General features: G+C 38.4%; 1 protein-coding gene across 1 annotated transcript; it reads left to right on the top strand.

Moving 5' to 3' along the window:
• The first annotated feature begins 629 nt into the window (after positions 1–629).
• Positions 630–24,700, top strand: LOC132321598 (exportin-2-like). Its single transcript, XM_059835076.1, has 25 exons — positions 630–634; positions 3,507–3,602; positions 3,937–4,079; positions 6,666–6,767; positions 7,223–7,368; positions 7,686–7,776; positions 8,048–8,155; positions 9,077–9,169; positions 10,489–10,656; positions 10,753–10,882; positions 11,601–11,666; positions 13,519–13,721; positions 15,103–15,187; positions 15,951–16,012; positions 16,791–16,927; positions 17,090–17,193; positions 17,773–17,870; positions 18,770–18,920; positions 19,440–19,648; positions 20,365–20,462; positions 20,671–20,756; positions 21,889–21,970; positions 22,410–22,556; positions 23,387–23,618; positions 24,311–24,700. The coding sequence occupies exons 2-25, from the start codon at positions 3,518–3,520 to the stop codon at positions 24,398–24,400; spliced, it is 2,916 nt and encodes a 971-aa protein (XP_059691059.1). The 5' UTR covers positions 630–634; positions 3,507–3,517; the 3' UTR covers positions 24,401–24,700.

The following is a 24,700-nucleotide window of genomic DNA, read 5'->3' as shown; positions in this document are numbered from 1 at the left end:
AACCTCCAGCCTGCTCTATTCTATCACTGATGATGATTATGGGGCCTTTACTTGGTTTTGCTAGGCTTTCTTTTTTTATTAATGCACCACTCCGCCCCTTCCTCGCTCCTTCTGCCTGCTCTTTTCCTCCGTGGGAACGTCCCCTTAATTAATAAAAGGGGCTCCTGCTCTTCGGCCGCCCCTGCTTTCTGGGCTCCGCAGCCCATGCCCAGCCCCGTCCCGCCGGGCCCAGGGCCGCCTCCTCGCACCCGCGGCCCGGCTTCCGCCCGCCGTGTCCCTCAGGAGCCGCGCACCCTCCCCGCGGGCAGCCGGGGCCGCAGAGCCCGAGTCCCCTCAGGCCCGAGCCGGTTCCGCGGCGCCCCAGCGGCTCCGAGAGGCGCCCCAGGGCGTTGTGGGAAGTGCCGAGCCATTGGTCGGCCGCCCCCCCTGGGAAGCGCGGCAAGGATTGGCTCGCAGCGGAGCGCGTCGGGCAAGGAGAGGCCGCTGATTGGCCTGGCGGCCGAACGGTGTCACCGCCCTGCGTGATGCGGTCACGGTGCCGCCGCCGCGCCCTCGCACCGCGGTTTGAATGTGAAGCGCAGCCGGAGCGCTCGGAGCCGCCGTTGCTGGCGCTACCGCCGGGGGGAGTCGCCAGGTGAGGCTGGGCCGCGCCGGGCGGCGATGCTGGCGATGGGGCGGCCCCACAGCCCGGCGGCCCGCATGGCCCGTAGCCGGCTGCCGCTGCGCTCCGCGCTGGGCTCGAGCGCTGGGCCCGAGCGCTGGGCCCGCGGCGCAGCGAGAGGCGCAGATCGCCCTGCTGGGGTGCTTCGGCCCGCCTCTCGTAGCTCGCGATTGGCCCGCGGCCTCTGGGGCTGAGCAGTGTGCTCCCCTCGTTGGCTTCCGCTGCTGCCAGTCTGGAGGTGGCGGGGAGGGGGAGGGGGAGGGGGAGGGGAGCAAGTTAGTCTGAGGGCGGTCGGTGCTGTTCGGGGCTCCCCCGCCGCGGCCGCCAGCCCGCGCTGCCCCTGGCCCGGCCCGGCGGGGGCGGGCAAGCAGGCCTGCCGCTGGGCCCGCCTTGCGGGGGCCGCGGCCGAGCCGGGCCGCCGCCGCATGAGGCAGCGAGAGCGCCGCTGCGGGGGAGGGCAGTCTGGCGGCGGCGGGCGGGACGGAGCGTCCCCGTCCCTCGGATAAACCGCCCGGCGGCTCCAGGCCGGGCACGCGGCGGGGATGGGACCGGGGAAGCGCCGGCCTGTGCTGGGTCGAGGCGGTGGGAGGGGGCTGGGCCACCGCCGCGGTAGCAAGAGCAGAGACAGCCCCGCTGGTGGCCGGGCCGTGGCCGGGCCTGGAGGGCTCCTCTCCCCGTCCCTGCTGAAGGGCTCCCGGGCGGCCGCCCCGCGTCACGGGTGGCCTCGCCTTTTGGTCCGCAGGGAAACGGCGTGAGTGGGCTGTCGGGGGGCGTGGTGGGTCCTCGCTCCTGCTCCCGTGGCCGGTGGGTGCTTGTCTCCCGACCCCCGCGGTTTGGTGAAGTGGAAAGTGAGTGTAAAGATCCTCCGCAGCAGTTTGGTGTGAAGATAATCTTTCCCATAAAGTCCAGACCATAAACATCCTTAGGCGCGTAGATGGTGTTTGTAAGTGCTGTGGTGAGTGAACGCAGGAACAGAGTTCTCTGAAGTTCTTCATGGTGTAAGACTCGGAGGACAGATGCTTTGGGATTTTTTTTTTTTCCATAAGTGGTCTGTCATTAATTTAACTAAAGTAGTTAATGAGTTAAGCACATTTTACGGGCTTTCTTCTGGAGAGGTGGTCTGAAAATATTCTAATTTTCAGGAGGCATATGTCGCAACATAGCAAAAAGCATCATATCACTCTAGCAAGTACCACTATTTTTTTTATAGTGGAAAACAACAAAAAAACAGCTGGAGGAAGGGAAGGAAATAAGAGTAAAGAGTGAGCAGGTGAAAATATTTATCCTTTTGTGTAAGGGATTGAGTAATGGATTCAAATCTTCACGTTTGGCCTTCGAAGTAAACTCACAGTCAGCTTGAGGTATATATTTTCTCTATGGGCCCCTACATTACATACGTATGTGAGGTATTTGTAAAAGGCCATTCAGGATTGTCAATCTCCTCTTTCAGTTTGGTTTCCCGCTTGAGTCAAGTTTAGCCTTCATAAATGATTTCTGCATGGGTTTGCACCTCAGCCTTACAAACTTCCCTGGAGCAGATAACTTACATTTTTTTAATTATGAAGAATTTAAATATCGGTTGCAACATCATAGTAATGATGTGTGAGGCCATTTTGTAGAACAGATGAGCCAGCTATTAGTTGTGCTGTTTGTTTATGCTGCACTTTATTGGGATTTTCTTGGTTGATGTGAATTGGTGAACAAGACTAGAGACAAGTAAACCCCCAAAAGGGAAGGGGGGTGAAACATGGGAGGCAGGACTCTTTAAGTGGATTTTTATTTCTTGCAAAATATGTTGGTATCTCAATTAATCTTTTAATGATATAGATGCCATAGTTAAAGTAAAAATTTTACTTTTTACTTACATTAAAACTCACTGCCTTTGCAAGCGTGCTTAAACAGAAACTATATTGCACTGATACTCAACATAAAACAAATCCAAAGTGGGACAGAGTAATTTCAGTATGTATTACTAATTAGAAACTCCAGAGAAAAAATGGAAGTCTTTGCTTCCTCATTACTTCTGTAGTAAGAAAGATGGGCAGAATTGATGATGATACCCTGAGCAACAACATGTCCACTAAAGCATGTCTTGTTGCTGTTTTAGTGTTACTGTAATTTTAATTATTCCAATCAAAGCTATGAAGTTAATATAGCACTGTGGTAAACATGAGAATGCATGTGGGAGGATTACTAGAGAGGAGTGATTTAGACTTATTGCACAGAGTTATTCTGTAATAAGTATTGCAGTTTAAATTAACTCCCACCCTAATCTAAGTTAATTTTACAGGGTGGACGAACCCTCTGGCTTTGCACAGTCTTTTGTCTCTTTATGAAAAACTAATTTTCTGTTGAGAGTTTTCTTTGATAATGAGTATTTATTTTTAAACGAGCCTTGACTCTCCAATACACTTTGAATTGTTCTATTTACAATTATGTAGGACAAGAGTATTCAGCTTTTTCAATTAGGAAAATGTTTCTGGGGCTGACAGATGTTCTCAAAAGCAAAAACAAACTCCTGTTGTCCTGAAAGGGCAAGAGATCATCTTTTGGCTGTACCTAGTTCATGGTTTGCTGGATGAGTGATCCGGTTTTAGGCGTTTAGTTTCAATAAACTAGACAGTAACAGTTGCACGTAGTTGAAGAAATGGAATGTTTTCTGTTTTGTGCTTGGTGCACACTAGCTGTTGTTTTATTGTGTGAGACATATAAGATAGGACCATGCTTTATGAGGTATAGTCAAAAAGAGCTGTGTGTCTTCTGTGGAATCTCTTTTTATATATGTGTAGCTTATAGGATAGATTTTCTGATCTGTATTTATAACAAAACTACTTGTGGGTTTTAGGTTCTGCCAAAATGGAGCTGAGTGATGCCAATTTACAGACTTTAACTGAGTATCTAAAGAAAACACTAGATCCAGATCCTGCCATAAGGCGTCCTGGTAAGTGATTCTCATGAGTGACCAAAAAAGCTTAGTTTCTTTTTGGCTCTTCTGTCTGTGTATAGCAAACTTCAGTGGATGTTTATGCAATAACCTCTTTGCAGAAGTTCTCAGTGACCTTTTAAAACAAAAACCTAATGAAGGATGGATATAAATATCAATTTATTTTGTTTGCTTTTTGTAATGTTATTTTCCTGTATTCCTGATTTTTTTTTAATTGTTGTTATTTAAAACAGTGCTGCCGTTCACAATAAAATAGATACTTGAGGAATCATAAGACTCCCATTAGAAAAATCAGTTCAGCTTTTGCTAACCTTAGTATATTCTCTTACAGCGGAAAAGTTTCTTGAGTCAGTTGAAGGAAGCCAGAATTATCCGTTGTTACTCTTAACACTGCTGGAGAAATCACAGGAAAATGTCATCAAAGTTTGTGCATCTGTAACGTTCAAGAATTATATTAAAAGGAACTGGAGAATTGTAGGTATCCTAGTGCGTAGTTGTGCTAAGAGTTAATGATCCTTTTAAGGTACAATAAGATATTCTACAGTAATATTGGAGAATGTGTGTATGTCTGTACTCTGTGAAAGAAAGTAGATCATTCGGAGAACAAACACAAGGCATAATTTACTGGTGAGGGACTAAAACCTGGACCATTGGAGTCCATTTCCTTAAAAAGCACTAGAGCTGGGTGATAAAATGATGAACAAATAGTTTTCTCTAATATTATATGCACATTTTGCAGAAGCGAAATATATAAAGCTCATTTAACTGACAGTAATATTACTTAAACTGAAATGATGGTGAAGTGTCTATACACACGAGCTGGCCAATTTGGCCTGCATCTATTGTCATCATGTTAGAAACATTTCAAGCCAGCACTGCAGCTGAAAGTGATGATACTAGCTTCTCTTTCATGTAAATGCTTCTGGGGCATAGAACAGTGTGGGACAGTTTATTTTAGTGGCCTTACCAGTTTAACACTTGGAAGTATTTGCAGACATCAGATAGAAATATTCTTGTTTAATTGTGTTTTATCCTTTGTTTTGAAGAGGTCAGAAACATTTTTGATTCAGGGCTTTCAGCATTCATAAATTTTAATTTATGGTAGAAAGTATTACATTTGAGAGCTCAACTCCTTCACCAATGAGAGGTTTTAATTGATACTGTTTACACTTTTGTCTCGCTGAAAGCACTGTTTGTATCTGAAAAATATCAAATGTATGATGTTGCTTTACTACAGGGAAACTGGTAAGTATTTCATCATTGCATCTTAGCTGGTACCTATTTACAAATTTGCATTTTATTTCTCCCCTCCCCCCCATACTAATATTAAGAAGCTATAGCAGTTCTAGATCTGTTATGTTTGGTAAGATCAGTGCATTCAGTCTGGCATGAAATTTCTAGAACTTTGTTTCTGTAATATTGTATTCTCTGTCATTTCTCGCAAATTGCATCTTTATCTATAGTATATTGTAAGTAGAAATAATGTTCTGTTATGGAAAAATTTGTAAGTGTCTTCCTTTTTATGGATTGTGGAGGTAATTCAGCATGAGATTTTGTTTTGGAGTAGGTGGAGATGCTATGCAGTAAGTGCATCCAGAGGACTGTTACGATTGCTGTGTGGCTTCAAGCACATTGTTTTGCCCAAAATTGGAGCTTTCATTTCAAGAGCAGCTGTATCAACAGAAAATACAGCCCTAAGGCTAGCTTACCTAGATCACATGGTTTAATTTACCAGCCTTGGACTTGACTGATACAAAGCTCAGTGGAAGTAAGAGGGTTTTGCCTACTCAAGGACTTCGATTTGGTAGAGCCTGGAGAGCTAGATATACAGGGCCCTTCTGGAGAGACGGAAGGGTTTGCTTTTTTTTAATTAATTTTTGAAGTATCTACAGAATACTAACCTATGTGCTGCCTCTCACATCTTGTAAAAAGGTCTCGTTTCTTTGAAAAAATCTCAAAAATAACTCCATAGAAGGATTTGTTGTTGCTGATCTCTCCACCATCTTTGTCCTCATCTATCTAAATGCATAGCAGTGAGCCCTGCCTCCCTACTTGGAGCTTGCCTAGTACAGTTATTGCTGCCTTTCACATCATATAAACTTATAAAGCTCAGGTTTTAAAGGTCACCACCTTTTTGTGGTTTTTCATGTGTATATATAGTGATTCTGTACATTCTTCTGATTCAGTGCAATGTGATAGAAGTGGAAAAGCAAGTTCTTTGTGCTTATTTTTGTAACTGCTTGTTCATAGCTAAACATAACTCTTGAAATTTTGAAATTACTAAACTTTCTTTTACGTTTATGGGAGGATGGTGAAAGGGACGTAAAGAGGAGGGTGGTAGTGCCACCTGGTTTAAGCATCTTAAGATCATTGAATGAATCTCTGGAGGTGGCTACCTCTTTTAATTGCTGGATAATTTCTAGGTTTCTGACTTCGGTGCTGTCATCACAGATAGTGTGACTATCACTGCTGTCACTGGTTGGTGACAAGCCTCTTTATTATTTTATTTGTTTAGTAGAAATTTTGTAATTTACTACCACTTGGCACTATTGACTGACTGGACCTTGAACTGATTGATACTTTGAACTGATTAGATAACTCTTAAATTCAGTCTTATGGTTTTGCTGGTGTAACCTGCACCCATTTTCATGTAGTTTCTAGAAAGTATGGCTTGAGGCAGCTTGCACAAAGTAAACCTTTGAGGTTGGCGGAAGTGAGGGCAGAGATGTGGTTTGGTGTGGTGGAAGAGGAGACTATTGATTAAACTTAGATATGTTATTGGCATATGCATCCACCCTTATTATGGCTGAATTGCTGGTTTGAAAATTCACCATTCGAGAAGGAGAAAACTAGTTCAAGGTTTTACAGAAAGATGTAATTTCTTTCAGCTTTTTTCAGGTACTACTGTTACAGATTCATTGTAGGCAATATCTTTAACGGATCTTCTTAGTTTCTTTAACTGTAAACCAGCATAAGCGATTGGTTTCTGAAATGCTGATATTCACTTGTTGCCTAGAGTATACTGATATGCCCATGACTTAACTATTGTTTTAATCTTAGGTTGAGGATGAACCGAACAAAATATGTGAATCAGACAGGATAGCCATTAAAGCCAACATAGTGCCCTTGATGCTTAGCAGCCCAGAACAAATTCAAAAGCAGGTAATATGTCAATTCCTGGTTATGTCCATGAGATTTCTGGAGTATCTTAAGTGTGTCTAGAGGCTCTGGTTATTGGCAGAGTCAGTTTCTTTACCAAGGAGGCCATCCCAATCCAAGTAGCTTGGAATATATTGTCACAGCTACTTTTGCCTACTTTAATTTTAATTTCTATTTTTTAAAAGGCAATTACTGTATAATGTTATAGCTAAGTTCTAGCATTAGGCAGTTAAATATAGTACTTCCAGAAAGTGAGACTTATTTATACGTTGGATTTAAAGTGAGATTCATTTATTTGTGGTGAAAACTAGTAGATATTTAACCCAAGGATTTTTTTTAATCTGACAAGAATAATAAGCATTTTTCTTTAAATATTTGCAATATCTGTCATGACTACTGTGGTTTTTGTAATGAGGAGCCTGCTATTATATCATGTAATGGTTATGTTTCCTTTCCAGTTAAGTGATGCTATTAGTATTATTGGTCGGGAAGACTTTCCTCAGAAATGGCCAGACTTACTGACAGAAATGGTGAATCGCTTTCAAAGTGGAGATTTTCATGTCATTAATGGCGTCCTTCGCACTGCTCACTCTTTATTTAAAAGGTATTGGAAATAAGGGACTTAGTATATGGATTGTAAATTTCTGTTCAACTCGAAATTTTTACTGTTAGACTTAATTTTTTAGATTTACAAAGTCTGCAGTTGTGGTTCCTACTTATGCTTACTGACTTTTTAATAAGAATTTAAGTGGTTGTCAAATTGTACACCTTGCATGGTATTGAACCAGGTCGTTTAGTTCTTGTTTACTTGACAGTATTTGTTTCAAGGTTCAGCACAAAAAATAATTGTATGCAAGTTAATTTGGTAATAAATGTGAAGACTGTATTCTATTTTTCATGTATTTCTCTTTCACTTGGCAGGTACCGCCATGAATTTAAGTCAAATGAATTATGGACAGAGATCAAACTTGTCCTTGATGCCTTTGCTTTGCCCTTGACCAATCTCTTTAAGGTATTTCTTTTCTAATCATTTCGAAAACAAGCTTAGCATTCTGAATTGCTTGTTGTGAATGCCTGCAAAACAAAAACTTAAGAATAGTTGCTTTGAAACTGTTAATGAGATTCAAACTAAAGTAATGAAGTGAGACCTGACAGGATCGATAAGGGGAGGAAAAGGAACTGTATTTTCTGGTTTAAAAAAAAGTTACATGACACTTTTCAATACCTCTTGTTAATGCGGTTTGTGTGTGTGTTACTTGACTGAATCTTCTGTCTTTTTCTAGGCAACTATTGAACTTTGCAGCACACATGCAAATGATGCTAGTGCTTTGAAGGTTCTCTTTTCTTCTCTCATTCTAATTGCGAAGCTGTTCTACAGTTTAAATTTTCAGGTGAATCTCCTTGTTCTTCTAATAGTTTCACTTTGATCTCACAAAGCTATTATGCTTTTATTTATAGGATTCATTTGAGGCAGCCTTTAAGGCCATGCTTTATTGCAAAAATAAAAGTTGACAGTCTGCATCAATGCTGGAGTAAAGGCACAGTAAGGATGGGGTTAATTAACATGTTAGCTTGGCCCTATCTAAGCAACAGTTCAAGGGAGTCTAAGCTCTTGTCATAGCAAGGAGGTATTGTATGGGTAGCTGTCTGAGTATGAGCTGTGAAAGACACGAGTCAAATGCCTGAGTTTGTACTCACCGTGCTCCTTTATAAATATGTCTGTGCTGACATTAACTCAGTCATGTAGATAAAAGTCAGTCAAAACTAGTAGTTCTATAGCACTATGGTAGCAAGTTATTCTGGTAGCAGTGTGGGGTTTTTAGTTTTGAAATCAGATCTAGATTTCTAACATGATTAAATTAATGCACTATATGAAAAATGGTAAAAAGATACTGAGGCGACATGTATTTAGTGTCTCAACATGAACAGAAGTCTGTGAAGTGTGATGATCATGCCTTGATTGCTTGGGCTGTTACTCCATATTGGGCAAAAGAGCAAGCTGGAGTTAAAAGGGAGGCATGTGCTCTCTTGCTCTGAGGGTAAGAAGCAATAAGATTCCTTCTTTATAAAACTGTAGGCTGTATAGAGTGTAAGTAACTAGTTTATTTGGAAATAGTGTATTCCAAAGCCTCTGTCTGGAGGGTTTTCACTGGGGAGGAAGAGGGGGTAGTGTTTCATTTTGAAGATTGTTTTCCATACTTTGTTGTCCCTCAGTAGATTATAAGGTGGATACATACTACTTACGATGTAGGTATGTTATCTAAACAGTGCAGTCAGAAATTAAAATGTAGATTTATGCTTTTCCTTCACAGGATCTTCCCGAGTTTTTTGAAGATAACATGGAAACGTGGATGACAAATTTTCATAGTCTTTTAACTTTAGATAATAAACTTTTGCAGACTGATGTGAGTACTGTGTAAATCTCCTGGTTTGCCTCTGTGTAGTGGAGAGAGTTGATTGAGAACTTAGGTCTAACTCTGAACAATGCAATGTTTCCTTTGTTGGGTAAACAAAGGAATAGAATGACTGTAAGGAAATGGGGTTTAAGAGAAGTTGCCCCATGGTCTAAGAAATTTGATGTCCGGTTCTTGAAGTTGTATCTCAGATACGGGTATACCCAGCTGTGCACAGAAAACAAATTACAGATAATCACCAATGAGTAGATTCTTTCGAGGACATCTGCTGAAGTAACCCGATCATTAGAATCACAGTGCTCGGGTTTTCTATACCTTTCAGCTAGTTCACGCACTATGTTTTAGAAAACAGGGTATCTTAAAGAACTTAAACCAGTTGAACATAGAAGGCATGACATCCCTAAGTGCTTTAGTTTAGCATTTGCTGTCTTTGTCTAATTATAAGAATTCGTAGTTTCACAGGTGAAAAATAACACCAAGTCATCAAAGCTCAAATCAATTTTGTGCATGCTTTCTGCGTTTTAAATGCTGTCTTCCGGATACAGTACAATAGTTTGCCGCATGATGGAGCCAAAGCAACTATATAAATTTCTTTACAATACATAGGGAGGCATATGAACTGTATCCTGTGCTATAGTTTCACAGTTGTTTTAGGCTAACGCTGCTGCTAAAAGAAGCTTTGCTGTTCTTTTCTCTTCTCTTGTGTCTGTGGGCCATAGCCCAGCACAGACATTCATGCAGCTGTGTGCTGAACTGAGTCAGGAAGTGATATGCGTTAAAACTGAAAGGTGGGGACTGGGGGGGGGTGGCGGAGATGGAACTGGGTGGTGGTTTTTGGTTGTTGTTTTTCTGTTTTGTTTTTAATTCCAGCTTAATTTCCCAATTCACTTTGCTTTGTGGCTTCCCAAGCATCTGTGCTGGTATGGGGAAGGGGAGGGAACTACTTTTACAACTATCCCGATTTAAAGTAGCAAGATATGAGGTCTTCTAAGCATATTTTTTTCAACACCTTGTCTTGTCTTTTTCCTATGACATTTGTAAATTAACTTCATGTCAAACTTTGTCAGATCGAAATGATTTAAAGTGCATGGTGCTTTAATTTGAAATGTAGGTATGATTTATAACTTGCAGTGCAGTTCCAGTACAAATCAGCAAAATACAGTAATTCTAGGGACGTGAGAGGGATTTCTTTCTGTTTAGAACATGGTAAATTAATAGTGTAACTATTTCCTTCAAATATGCTGATACTTTTAATATTTAAGTAGTGTTGAAGTTTGGATGTTTAAGTTCTTAGTTTTGTTTTATGTGAGGATGAAGAGGAAGCCGGATTACTGGAGCTCTTGAAATCACAAATTTGCGATAATGCTGCTTTATATGCTCAAAAATATGATGAAGAATTCCAGCCCTACCTGCCACGCTTTGTAACAGCAATCTGGAATCTGTTAGTCACAACAGGCCAGGAAGTGAAATATGACTTGGTAAGTTGTTATAAACTGATCTTGTCAAGTTTAATAATGAATTATAAATTGGACAGTCATGCTAAAACTGTATGTGTTCTGTTTATGTTGTTCTAGCTGGTTAGTAATGCAGTCCAGTTTCTGGCCTCAGTTTGTGAGAGACCACATTACAAGCATCTGTTTGAAGACCAGAATACATTGACAAGCATTTGTGAAAAGGTTATTGTTCCCAATATGGAGTTTAGAGGTAACTTTTTGAGACTTAAGTTTTCAAAGACACAATAAAATCTAACTGTAATTATAATGATATGTGGCTTTGCAGGACTGAGAATTGAGGATTACCTCTTGTGTACTTTAGTACTAGATTCAAAACCAAGTTCCCGGAAGAGATTGCTGTCCTGTGGGCTTTGTAGAATTGTATTAATATATCTAATAATTTTTCTGTCTTACTGGGATCTCAAATTGAGAAGTATAGGAAGTCTAGTTCATGTGCTACCAATAACTTCCCATGCTTAAAGTGAATATCGGAATAATTCAAGGAGTCTAAATACGCATGGATATCAGGCCTACTAAACTGTAATGTCTATTTCTCCGAGCTTTCATGGGCTCATATTGATCCTAGTATCTAAAATGCAGTGAAGATGTATTGCAGTGATAATAAGCTTCTCTCTCTTAAGTCTATGACTCTGGAAGCCTCTTTAAATACACTTAGAGTGGAACATGTCCTATCTTTTTTTTCTTTCTTTTTTTAAAATCAGGAATACATCAGCTCATGAATATGAAAGACTAATTTGTGGGGCAGCAGCAAGCTAAACAGGCTAGTCTGGCTGGATATTTCTGATTAATTTTTATTAATGTTATAGAAAAGTACTTGGAAAAAATAGCAAGTTGATAATAATACAACTTTTTAACCATAAAAACCAGAGACCTCAGTATTTAAACTTCTATGGATTTTATATTTTCAGCGGCTGATGAAGAAGCATTTGAAGATAATTCGGAAGAATATATAAGAAGGGATTTGGAAGGATCTGGTAATCCACAGATTTATGCTAAGAATACTTGGTCTCTAAATATAGCTCTAAAGAGCTGAAGCAATTTACTGAAGCTTTTATAACTTATTTTTTAAATTGGGAAGGCTTTTCCTCCCCCAAGAGATTTTATCTGGTTTTTGATCAAGTTTACTGTCATGATGTGCCCATCACAGTCTCTTTTTGTTTTGAACAATGTTTTTGTAGGGTTTTTTCCTTAATTGGATTGGTATGTCTCCTGCACTGCACACATTCTCATTTCAGCAAATATAGCCTGTAAGTCAATGCTGAATAGTGGCCACACTTGTGTATTTAGTTCCTATGTGTAGAGTTTTAAATAACATGGAGAGACTGTGCCTGTATTTAGTAGTCTATCATGTTTAAACTGAAATTCTGACCGGCGTTGCATACAAATCTGTGATCAAGCCAGCTGGACACCAGCCAGCCCTTGTATGCTGGCACTGTGTTCAAACCAATACAGTAACCATCCTGAAAACACAGTGCTGTGCTAACAGAGCTGCTTGATTTTCTGATTGTAGCTGTCTGGTCTTCAGCCAGCTCAGAGCACAAATGAACCAAATCTAGATCTGTATGACAAATCTGTATATGCTGTTCTGTGCTGTTAGCAGTTTATTGACTGACACTTTCAGATTAATGACACTTCATAATAGATTTAAGAAATTACAGTATGCTTGCAGTGGAGGACAAAAATTGGAGGAAAATGTTTTTGAACATTTTTCAAGCAAACTTTTTATCATTCTTATCCATGGCTGCATTTTAGGTATTTGTGAAGCTTTTATTTGTTAGCTACTTCTCTTTTAAGAGAATTGAGGCAAGAAGTATTTGTGTTCTTCAGAGATTACTTTAGAAATGTACTCTATTGCATTTAAATTGACTTGCTTTATTTTCCTTCTGTCACTTCTGTTAGTATATTGTATTAAAGGCCAGCTGACTTTTTTTTTCCCTTTCTTGTAACAAGGAATTTTTACAGAATTTTTTTTTCGTACTGATTCGGTGTGGTGGGCCAGCAGCTAAACACCACACAGCAGCTTGGTTGCTCCCTACCCTGCTGCAATGGGATGAGGAAGAGTAAAAGTGAGAAGACTCATGGATAGGGATAAAGACAGTTTAAGTGAAAGAAAGAGGAAGGAAAAAAAAAGGGGGGGAGGGGGAAGTCATCAATGACTCACCACCTCCCACAAGTACACTGATGCCCAGCCTGTCCCTGAGCAATGGCTACCTTCCCAAAAAACCCTCTCCCCTCTGTTTTTATTGCCAAGCATGACATTACATGGCATGGAATATCCCTTTGGTCAGTTTGGATCAGCTATCCAGGTTGTGTCCCCTCCCAACTTCTCCCCCACCCCCAGCCTACTTGCTGGGAAGAAAAAAGAGAAAGCCTTGACACTGTGCAAGCACTCTTCAGCAACAGCCAAAACACTGGGGTGTTACCAACAGTTTTAGTCGCCAGTACAAAACACAGCACCATATGGGCTGCTATGAAGAAAATTAACTCCATCCCAGCCAGATTTGGGTGCATAATTGTCAACATAGTAAAAAGCCTCCCCCTCCATGCTTACTGAAACTTTCTTTAGAGGGCAAAAAAATCTGTGAGTATGTATGCAGTATTGCTAGGTGTCTATTCCTCTTTTGGTTGTACAAATAGTCGATATTATGAGAGTAAGTAAAAGACTTAAATGTGTTCTTGCACATCGGTGTGGAGGATTGCAATAATTAACATAAGGTGTGGCTGCAACTTGAGAAGCTGTATTCATTAGTACGTTTATTACTATGTTTATTAATATGAAAAGCTGTATACTTTCTCATATCCAAAGAATCTTTGGTTCTCATGCAGATATTGACACCAGGCGCAGAGCAGCTTGTGATCTAGTCAGAGGCTTGTGCAAATTTTTTGAAGGGCCTGTGACAGGGATTTTTTCTGGATATGTTAATTCTGTGCTGCAAGAATATGCAAAGAATCCATCTGTTAACTGGAAGCACAAAGATGCAGCTATTTACCTTGTTACGTCTTTGGCATCCAAAGCTCAAACACAGAAGGTACTTTTACATTCTATTCATTTTAATCCATACGCATTCTAATATTATAGTTTATATAAAGATCGATGCAGTTCATTTCATGCTGCTTCAGAATGGGAGTAACTGTATTTGTAGTAGTTTAGCGTTGATGAGGTTAAAAGTTGTCCATTACATAACCCTATCACGGTTGGTAATTTGGTGGTATCTGATCTTCAAATAGATTGGGCAAAGTCAACAGCCACGTGTGACCATTTGGCAGGCCTTAGTAGCATGTGTGAAGCAGCCATACAAAGAAATAAAAGTGGGTCTAGAACCTCTGAGCTTTTAAATGGTACTGAGCCAGAGTTTGTAAGCCATGGAAGGCCAAATTTGGCTTTACAGAAGACAATCAGAAGCGTTAAGCAGACTAGAAGGAATCTAAGTGACTCTTACCGTTCTTGTCATTGTATTTCCCAATGTTTCCTGTTACCTGAGTGTTTATGATTTGGAAATAGCATGTGAATGCTAAAGATGGCTGGACATGGATCTCATTACTTGTTTGGGAGAAAGCAACTAATAGGCTGGCTACATTGAAAAGACACACCTGAGCTAAACTGTATTTGGAAACAGTAGCATTGTATCGGGTGTCCTACAGAACAGATTTTAATATACTAATAAATATTTCAAATGTTAATACAGTTCAAATCTCAGTGTCTTTACAAGACAGATTTGAGGCAAACACAGTAAAACATGTTGTACAGCACCTTTATGCAATTTTGCCGAAGGTTCTCAGTCTTTTCCTGAAATTCTAGTTGTATACTGTGGCACAGCAATTGCTAATAATAGTGATGCATAATGTGAACCAGAGTTTTCTAGCCATTAGAAAACTGCTAAGTTGTACATCTTTTTTTTTCCTGTGCTATTTGGTGGCAAAGATGGGATAACATCCCTTAGAACACTTGATTGATAAATACCCATCTGAAAATCCTGTTTTAAAAATTAGTTGCATTTTTTATAAGAGAAAACTAAGTAGTCATTATTTTGCTGTTCTAATTCAGAATTGGAGTTTGAGTCCTAAACTTCTCCTTTTTAAGAGGCCTATCAGAAAAAAGTATCAAGTTAGTAAGATGCTGATATTTTCTATCTAAAATTTTTGTTGATTATTACTGTGTTACGTGCTATTATTCCTAAACTCAGAGCTGGTAACTTTGAACCTTGATAGTGCTACAGCTGAAACCTAGAGACTAAAAACATTAAGAAAAAGAAATTGGATGGCTCTCTGCTAAAGATGCAGTTTCAACAATGTCATCATGTGCATGCATGCTTTAGATTCCTTTCATTAAAAGCACATAAAAAATGCGTAAGAAAACTAGCTGAATGTCAACATCTAAAACCAGGGTTGGTTTGTTTTTTGTTTTTCTAGCATGGCATAACACAAGCCAATGAACTTGTTAATCTGACAGAATTCTTTGTGAATCACATTCAACCTGACTTAAAGTCTGCTAGTGGTAAGTTAATGTTAATTTTTATATGGCATTTTTTGTGATATATTTACAATCTTGACAGTAACCACTGTTTCTTAAGGCTCAAGCACTCATACATCAGCATAATCTCTGAGATAGAAGACTGTTAACACCTGGCACATGGGAAGTAATTAAAATTTGTTTGGCTGGCAGTGAATGAGCTTTTAAACAAAGGTGGATTAGCACATTCTATCTGCAAGATCAGAGCATGTACACACATGGTTGCTATCAGCTACATGCTTAAACTTGTTGAATCAAAGTAATTTGATTTCTGTATTTGAGACCTTATGGCAAACTTCTATGCTATACAAATCCCTGAGAAGTTAAAATACTGAAGGCTAGGTTGTAGCCTGTGTCAGCCCATATTGATGAGATTACGGATGTCTAGATTTCAGCCACATAACTTATTTTATGCTTCAGCAATTATCTTAAGATATTTAGAACGTAGTGGGTTGTCTCAGAATGTGTAATTGGAGGCTGTTAAAATTGGAGCCAGAAGGGGAAATTTCATGTGAAAGAGTTGGACTGTACACTTTGTGGTACTGGGGAGTGATTTGTACCTAAAACTGATATTCTGTCTGACAGTGCCTATATAGAAATGCAGAAACTAAGCAACGTAGAAAACATTGTGTGTATTATTGTTGAGGGGAAAAATCATGGTTTAATGTCACTTCTATATATAGTATATGTTCAGTAATCACATTTATATGAAAAGCATCAACAAAATTCACATATTTTTCTATTGCAGTGAATGAATTCCCTGTGTTAAAAGCAGATGGTATCAAATATATCATGATTTTTAGAAACCAAGTAAGTTTTTCTTTTACTCTTATGGTAAAAACATACTGTAGTTTGTTACTTTATACTTGCCAAGCCTAATTTATCTTACTTGGCCATATGTTAACTCAACAGGTGTTTGATAGTCGTATATAACACTTCATGCTGAATTTTTAGTTTTGAAAGTAAATGATGTTGTTATAAATATCCAATTACCATGTAGTCTATATGCTATCCATATGCTGTGGGAGCACTGAACATCTTAGCACACTTAGTTCTGTGACACACTCAGACTTTTTCAAGTGAATGTTAGTCTAAATATACTTGATTGCTCGTATCATTGCAGTAGTTGTTAAAGAGAGTACAGCAACTTTGTCCTTTACCTTTTCTGATTTGTGAGGTGCAGTAAGAAAATATATTGAGTAGTATTTCTAAACTTTAGATTACCTTTATTCATCTCTTAGGAAATATCTGTGGCTTTTTTTTAAAGCTTGATATTTTTTTAATTGCCCATTAAGACAAAGTAAAATGGAAAAAAACATATACATTAGGAATATATGCACTAACTGACAATCAAATGTAACATTGATGTTAGGGCGAAGCATACAGGTGATGACAGAAGTAGGTACCTCTTGGTTGTCAAGGTGTGATTTAGCGACTGGAGGAGCCTTCTAAGATTTCTTCCTCTGCCAAGTTTGTTGCTGATGAGCTTTCAGTTTGTAGCTGATGAGCTCAGAGTGGTTATGCTCTAGTGTTGAACCATCTGTATTTTTATGTAACATATGTATCATTTGTTGCTATATTTTTGTAGGTACCTAAAGAACAACTGTTGGTATCTATTCCTCTCTTAATCAGTCATCTTCAAGCAGAAAGTATTGTGGTCCATACTTACGCAGCCCATGCTCTTGAAAGACTGTTTACCATGAGGGGGACAAATAATAGTACCCTGTAAGTTTTCAAGCAGAAATAAGTTCATTGCTACATAGGTTTTGTCCATTAAGGATGAGAAATATCTGTAGGGGATCTTTTATTTCTTAGTGTTACAATACTGTAAAATGCTGAAGTTTGTGAATATGCTTCATCATTGAAGAGCTGTGTTTTACTTAACAGCATTACAGCTGCAGAAATGGCACCATTTGTAGAAGTGCTATTAACAAACCTTTTTAAAGCACTGACGCTTCCTGGCTCATCTGAAAATGAATACATTATGAAAGGTAAATGCTTTATGAGTTCTGCAATATAAGAGTAACTTTGTTAATTTGGGGTAAAGGCTTATAGTTACCGGCTACTGAAATTTTTATATTAAAAACCTATTTTATGTAAATATGCTAAGAGGTATGCACAGCCTGCAGTTATTTACCAGGCTGTATTAAGTCATCTTTGACTAAATTCATGGTACCAAAGAGAAACACTAAACATAATGGTGTAGTGACAAATTATTTCTCAAATGGTAGTCTTTGTAGTCAAGGCAGCTACCTGAACACTGTCCGTAGGAGATCTGAGTGGGTTATGGCTAACAGTATGCCAAGGTTTGAGACTTGCCCAAGACAAATTATGGTCTTTGCAAAGTTGCTTAATCTTCTGTGCTCCGTCTATAGAATGGGGATAATGAGGCTTTGCTTTATCCTTTGTCATGATTATAGATTGATTGCTCTTGCAGCAGGTGCTCTTTCTTACCGTACATAATTCCTTGGGATCCAATTTAATAGTAAAAGGTAAAGGATTTAGGCATATGATGGTTGACAGAAGTGTATGTTTGTCTCCAGAAGATAATACTTTCCATTTATTTGCAGCCATCATGAGGAGTTTTTCTCTGCTACAGGAATCCATAATTCCATACATCCCTTCTGTCACCACACAGCTTACACAGAAACTGTTGGCTGTCAGTAAGGTAAAGAAACAGGCTATCTGAGCAAATGTTCGCTTTTTACCTTTTAGAGCTGTCTTTCTAAAGTTTTATGTATACCTTGTTGTTGTGTTCTGTTAGAATACTGTAAATTGTTCAGTATTTTCTGACCAAAATAAGTTAAAACAGCCTTCCAGTGAAGTACTGTCTTCCTTTTAGGACATACTTTCAAATCATTCTCCCCTGCTCTCATCTGAAATTTGGAAACAGCATATGAAATCTTTTTGTAATACTAGTTTGTTCTAGTATAAATGTTTGCTTGTGCAGAGGCCACCATTAAAGTAATCTGTTCTCACAACTCCTTTATTCTTTGTCCATGAAGCTTCTGAGGCTAATACTAAATTTAGGCACTGAAATATGGGATTAAATTAAATAAATTGCACTCCTGCTTTTGGTGGGTAAAAGTCTCTTAGTTTTTTGTTCAGGATGGGCTAATATTATTGAACATTGACATTAGGGAATGCCTTAGAATATCTTCATCAACTATCCAAAAAGCTCCTACTATGTATAGTTTAAACCTAGCGGCAGAGGATAAGAAGTGTTCAGTAAAGAATTGTCTAGATGCTTACAGGATTGAAAACAAATTTTTTTTCCAGTTTTTGTTTTGTGATACTTTAACTGCTTGCTAGTTTATGTAGAGCTTCTGAAAAGCACTTGTTGTCTTTAAAATATTTATAAAACCACCCCTCCTTTATGCTTTAAAGGTTTTTATGTTTGCTTTTATCTATGGAATTAATTTCATTAGCATATTAATAAGTAAGTCATAAGTATCCTTATTCCCAGTTGCTACTTTAGACTTCAGCTGAAATAAAAAATATATTTTGCTAAATAAGTGAGTTGGCTGCAAGTTTGGGTTGATTTATCTGTTTATAACTTGTTTTTAGAATCCAAGCAAACCTCACTTTAACCATTACATGTTTGAATCAATATGCTTGTCAATAAGGATAACATGCAAAGCAAACCCTGATGCAGTTGGAAGCTTTGAAGAGGCTTTGTTTATGGTGTTCACTGAGATACTACAGAATGATGTGCAAGGTAAATTAAAATCAGTAAGTGCTTGTGCTCTCTCTCTACTATAATTGGTTGCTATGATTTGCCTCACGGCAGTTTTTCTGCAACACAGGAAATTCAAGTGAGAACGCAGCATGTTCACAGTCCTAATAAACACTTCTAGGAAGCGTCTGGGTTGATCCCTAGGGCACATCAACTGTATTAACTTACTTTTAAAACAAACTGTACTTTTAAAATGTCTAACAATCAGTACTCCAAAGCCTCTTATTATTCTTCTTAATTATATTGCCTTGTTTCTAGTAGCTTGTTTTCCATGTTCTGAAACATAAACAAATAGAGGAAATAAAAATTGTATATATACAATGCTTGCAAATTTTTGGAATAATGAAGTTTGGGAAGTGGTACATTTCTCCAAGGTTTGATTTGTTGGAATCTTTGTGTTAATATCATAGAATTGTAGGTTCAATCAATAGATATGTGGTTCCTAGGAACTGACAGTGGCCATATTTGCTGAATTTGTAAATGTCATCATTTCTTTTCCAGAGTTCATTCCATATGTGTTTCAAGTGATGTCCCTACTTCTAGAAATGCATAAAAATGAAATCCCGTCATCCTATATGGCATTGTTTCCTCATCTACTTCAGCCAGTATTATGGGAAAGTTCAGGAAACATTCCTCCTTTGGTCCGACTCCTGCAGGCTTATTTAGAGCGGGGTGCCAATACAATAGCAAGTGCTGCTGCTGACAAAATTGTAAGTTGGATTGATTTAGTCACAGTGTATGTCTCTAGACATGTTGATTTAAGATTAAAAATTATGAGGAACTTTTTCCTTTAGTGAATAGCTGGATCTGTGCAGAATTTATGCTTGTACTTTAAATTAATGGTGCTTACGTAGAAAGACAAAAAATTCTATGAATGCAGGCTTTTTGGATGCTTTTCCACTATGTGGATGGACTGTCATGCTTTTGTCAATTAAGGTGTAAAATTCCTGCATTTATTTTTTGCAAGCAGGTAAGTTTCTGCAATTTTCCTGTCTCATTTGCCCTGTGTTGAACACTGTGGATCAGGAAAACTCTCAGAACAGTCTTGAGAAGAGTGGTTGAGGAGGAGCCAAAATGTTGGGATATATGAGGATTAGTGAATGCAGTGGGAGATTTATTCTGCATACTTCTGTTGCATGATCTGCTATAGTCAGACTTGATTAGACAATGCCATTGATGAAGCAGACATGCGTGTTCAAACTGGCTTCGGTGTTCATTTGATCAAGGTTAATCTTAATGCTCAAAAGAACATCACTTGATCCCAACAGAAATCTGTCTTCCTTGTTCTTAACTGCAGAAACAGAATCCTGGTGTAGGTTATGAAAGCTTTTGCCTTGGTGTATGTCTTAAATGGTAAGAGCCAACTTTCTGGTAGGTCACATACAAAGAACTGTTGTATAGAGTTTTATTTTTGCTTTGCTTACAGCCTGGATTGTTAGGTGTGTTCCAGAAGTTGATTGCCTCTAAAGCTAATGACCATCAAGGATTCTATCTTCTAAACAGTATTATAGAGCATATGCCTCCGTGAGTATGAATTAAAATTACATTCAAAACTGATTTCTGTAGACTTTAATATTTGGTATGTTTGTACACTTCATAGTTAATGTTTAACAACTGAAAACTGTCACATTTATCAATAAAGTAGATTTGAACAATTCTATCCATGTTTTCTGTGAAGTGACATTAGTAAAATCCTAGTATGAATTGAATATCTATTCTTTTAAATTTCCAGTGAGTCAGTTGACCAGTACAGGAAACAGATCTTTATTCTACTATTCCAAAGACTTCAAAATTCCAAAACAACAAAATTTATTAAAAGTAAGTTCCTTGCTGTATGAAAAGCTTCAGCACTGGTAGTGCCAACAATTTAGAACATGCAGCTGTACTGAATAAGTATCCTATCATGTCCTGTGATTATGTGGATGAAGGAATACTAGTGACTCTTAACATCAGTGACTTGCTTCAAATTATTTGTGTAATCAAGGGTGGCATATAGGGCACTTGCCACAGCAGGTGACACTTATTTCATGAAAACTGAAGGAATGGAACTAAAATAAGAGAAGAGACTTGTGTATTCCTCTTACTTTCTTACTCTGTGTGATATCATTAATTATCTGAAAGTGTCTCCATTTAATCTTCAACTAATACCAGCAAACTTTCACTCTCACACAACACAGTAATACTGACCGCACTTCCTTTTGTTACATATAGTTGTGTGTTATTGCTGTTAAATACTCTATGCATTTGTGTCATTCTGCCTTAATATGACGTACGTTATTGGTCAGGTTTTATGCTAAACTAGCAAAGTTGTGACAAATTATAGAAATACATATTCTGGTTATTCCTGTTGTAACAGGAATATTATTGTTGTACTGATTAAATTATTTTAATGATACTATCACATAATTTGTGAATTATGCAATGTCTATTACTTAATCCTATAAAATCTGTTTAATGCCACCTGATAGGAGCAAGAATGCTAGGATTGCTTATAATGGTCTTCCACAAACAAAATTTAAGTGTCGCTTTTAATGCATTGCATCTGTGCTCTGGTACAAAGGTCATGCAAAGGCATTCACAAGTGATCTGAAAAACTGCATTGCATGAAGTTTTCGGCTAAAAGCATTCAAGAGTTCTTTTGGTCCTTGATCTGAAAAACTTGCAAATGGCTTGTCTAATGCTTCATAACTGCTGTAAGGAGAAAAAGGACTGAATCTTGTCTTCTTTGTCTTACTGCCATGTTTTAGTGTGTTGTGGTACGCGAAAGGATCAGTAGTTTTTAGGCAAACTTCAAGGTGTAGCAAGTTAATGTACTTCACTAAAACTGAACATTTATAAAGATTGTCATTTCTATCCCCTTGAAAAACTTGTTAGAATGTATTTTGCTGCTGACTCTAAGACTCAACGTGAACAAAATAATAGCTTTAATTTGACTTTTTTCTTGTTACAGGTTTCCTAGTCTTCATTAACTTGTACTGCATAAAATATGGGGCATTAGCGCTGCAGGAAATATTTGACAGCATACAGCCAAAGTTAGTATGATTTTTTTATTATTATTTAAGACTGCTATGTAATTTTTGTCTCTTAAAGTAGGAAATAGTTGTCTCCTTCAGCTAAAATTGCAAACTGCATTTGTCTCTACTCTGACTAGCCAAGTGTTTCTTCTAATGTGGTTGATTTATTTGTCTAGCAATTTTTCTGATTTGCTGCCCATAGTTCATCATTGATAGTTCAAGATATTAATCTCCTAAGCAGGTCGTAAAAAGAAGAGAGTGATGTTTTTATTCTTTTTCCCTTTGTGAAAAGTGTGTATGCTCAAATTTCTACCAGGCATCCACCGCAACAGGGCAGCATCTTAACAGATTATCTGTTTTTCTCTTTTTCCTAGTGCTTCATATTGTTTCTGATTTTCTTTTGTCACTGTAAGGCTGATAAGGCTTTCTAATACTTTTTCTTTTAATGTCATAACAGGATGTTTGGAATGGTTTTGGAGAAAATTATAATTCCTGAAATCCAGAAAGTATCTGGACAAGTTGAAAAGAAAATCTGTGCTGTTGGCATTACAAAAATATTAACAGAATGTCCTCCTATGATGGACACTGAATACACCAAGCTGTGGTATGTAGAACACTTCTTCAAGTTCTGTTAGTGAGGCTATTTGATTTTTGAAAATGTGAGCTATCATCGAAATGTATTCTTCAAATAAACTCCGTTGTGATTTCTTCAGGCCTGCTATTGTTATGAGGCTGAGTTTCAGGCTTTTCATACCACTTCCTTTTCCCAACAAATAAAACTGTGTTTTCAAAGCAGATGCCAGAAGTGGTTTGAGATTTTTGTGGTGGAGATAGCACTGATTGGGCTAGCTAGGACTGCATTTAAGAAAATACACTACTTACTTTTAGCTTGTATTCTTTCTGAAAAGCTAGGCCCAGTTTTGACTTACAACTGTTCTACTAGTCAGGAGATCTGAGCATACTTATAACCTGCCAGAGAGACTGTAAGATCTTAGCTTGACAGTGGAATTTTGGGGAAAGCTATCTGGGAAGATTGTAAGCCAGTCTAGCAGTCAAGGTGTCAGGTAGCCTGAATTTAATGATAATAACTGGATCCCTGAACTAGAACTTCTTTTAATGTACTTAGAGAAAAGGTGTAATCTGGGAAAGAATGGCTTTTCTTAGGTATGTTTCATGAAAATTTGACCGGATAAAAAAATAAATACATTGTTTATGCTTTTAATATGAGCACCTACATTATGCCTGTAAAATACACAGATCTACAATTCTTCAAGTCCAGCTTAGATTGGGCACTTATAATTTCAGTAGCTAAGCAAGTACCTGCAAGGGCTAAATTGTAAAGGGTTCCAAGTAATTTGAACGTTCTTGTACAATACAGCGTGTCCTAACGTATCTTTAAGCACTTCAATTTTATCCTCCGCTCTTTACATATAGGATTCCTTTGCTGCAGGCCCTCATTGGCCTCTTTGAACTGCCTGAGGATGACACTATCCCTGATGAAGAACACTTCATTGACATAGAAGATACTCCAGGATATCAGACTGCATTCTCTCAGCTAGCCTTTGCTGGGAAAAAAGAACATGATCCTGTAGGTCAAATGGTGAACAATCCTAGAATCCATCTGGCACAGTCTCTCCACAAACTGTCTACAGCATGCCCAGGCAGGGTAGGTGACTTTCATACGTGGCATGCTAATGCTAAATTCTACAGAGAAGAAATTTTTTTTTCGTAATGGGTCTCTTTTGCTAATGTTTGATAATCAGCAAAATGAAGGATGTCATAACCAGAATGCAAGGTGTTGTTCTCTTTTATTCTTTAGTGGAATATAGCTTTTGTAAGGCTTTATCCCTAATAACCTTAGAAAGGCTGTATTTTCACATTACTTAATTTAGCAATAAGCTTAAATATGCCATTTCTTAAATTAAAATTTATCTATTTGTAGGTATATAACTAATACTTGTATACAGTTCAATTGTATGTACTCAGGAAATTTCAAGCAACTCATGTTGGATTTAAACAAGTTTACAGTTAACTGTTTTAACCCATAATGTCTTTATTTTGTTCAAGATTTTGGTAAGTAAAGATTGCCTGAGAGATCTGATGTTTCCTGCATCCATATATCTGCTTTAATAACTGAAGTTTTTCTCTACCCTTCTTTCATGTTTGATTCAGATAAGTAGTACGTAAAACTGTCAGCATCAGGAATTGTAATTTCAGCAACTGCTTTCACACTGAAAAACTGCTGCTCTCAGGATGTCGCTTGACTCTGTACCATGTGTTGACACAGTGATTAACAGGATATAGCAGCAGTTTAATGTATGCACACATTGACACTTCTGCTCTATCGTATGTTTTAAGGTTCCTTCAATGCTGAGTACTAGTCTGAATGCAGAAGCGTTGCAGTATCTCCAAGGATACCTCCAAGCTGCAAGTGTGACACTGCTCTGAATTGCGTATATTCCACAAGCAAGATCAAAAGCTGTTTTGTTATACAGAAGGTTGACACTGACTTTTTTTATAGCAGAGCTCAGACAAAATGAAAAATGCTACTTGAAAATGTATTGCAGAATCCATCTTGTAAAAGATAAATGTGGCTTTAAGCAGAAACTGAAAGAATTTGGTGGTTTGTGTACTCATAGATAAAAGGTGGCTAACTTCCATTCCCAGTTTAATTTCAAAGGGAATAGTCATAGCGGTTTGTTATGGGATTTATTTGAAATCTGCATCTGCAGTGTCTGGATAACATTT

Source organism: Gavia stellata, unplaced genomic scaffold (assembly GCF_030936135.1).
Source record: "Gavia stellata isolate bGavSte3 unplaced genomic scaffold, bGavSte3.hap2 HAP2_SCAFFOLD_52, whole genome shotgun sequence".
In the NCBI taxonomy this organism is placed as follows: domain Eukaryota; kingdom Metazoa; phylum Chordata; class Aves; order Gaviiformes; family Gaviidae; genus Gavia; species Gavia stellata.
Note: the sequence above shows the minus strand (reverse complement) of the source record. Positions and strands in the feature narration are given on the sequence as shown.

Bases quoted from the DNA above. Each gene is read 5' to 3' on its own strand.
- LOC132321598 (XM_059835076.1), top strand. From the start codon at position 3,518: ATGGAGCTGAGTGATGCCAATTTACAGACTTTAACTGAGTATCTAAAG. The intron at 10,657-10,752 runs GTAAGTTGTTAT...ATGTTGTTCTAG, and splicing joins AGGAAGTGAAATATGACTTG to CTGGTTAGTAATGCAGTCCA. The intron at 11,667-13,518 runs GTAATCCACAGA...GTTCTCATGCAG, and splicing joins AAGGGATTTGGAAGGATCTG to ATATTGACACCAGGCGCAGA.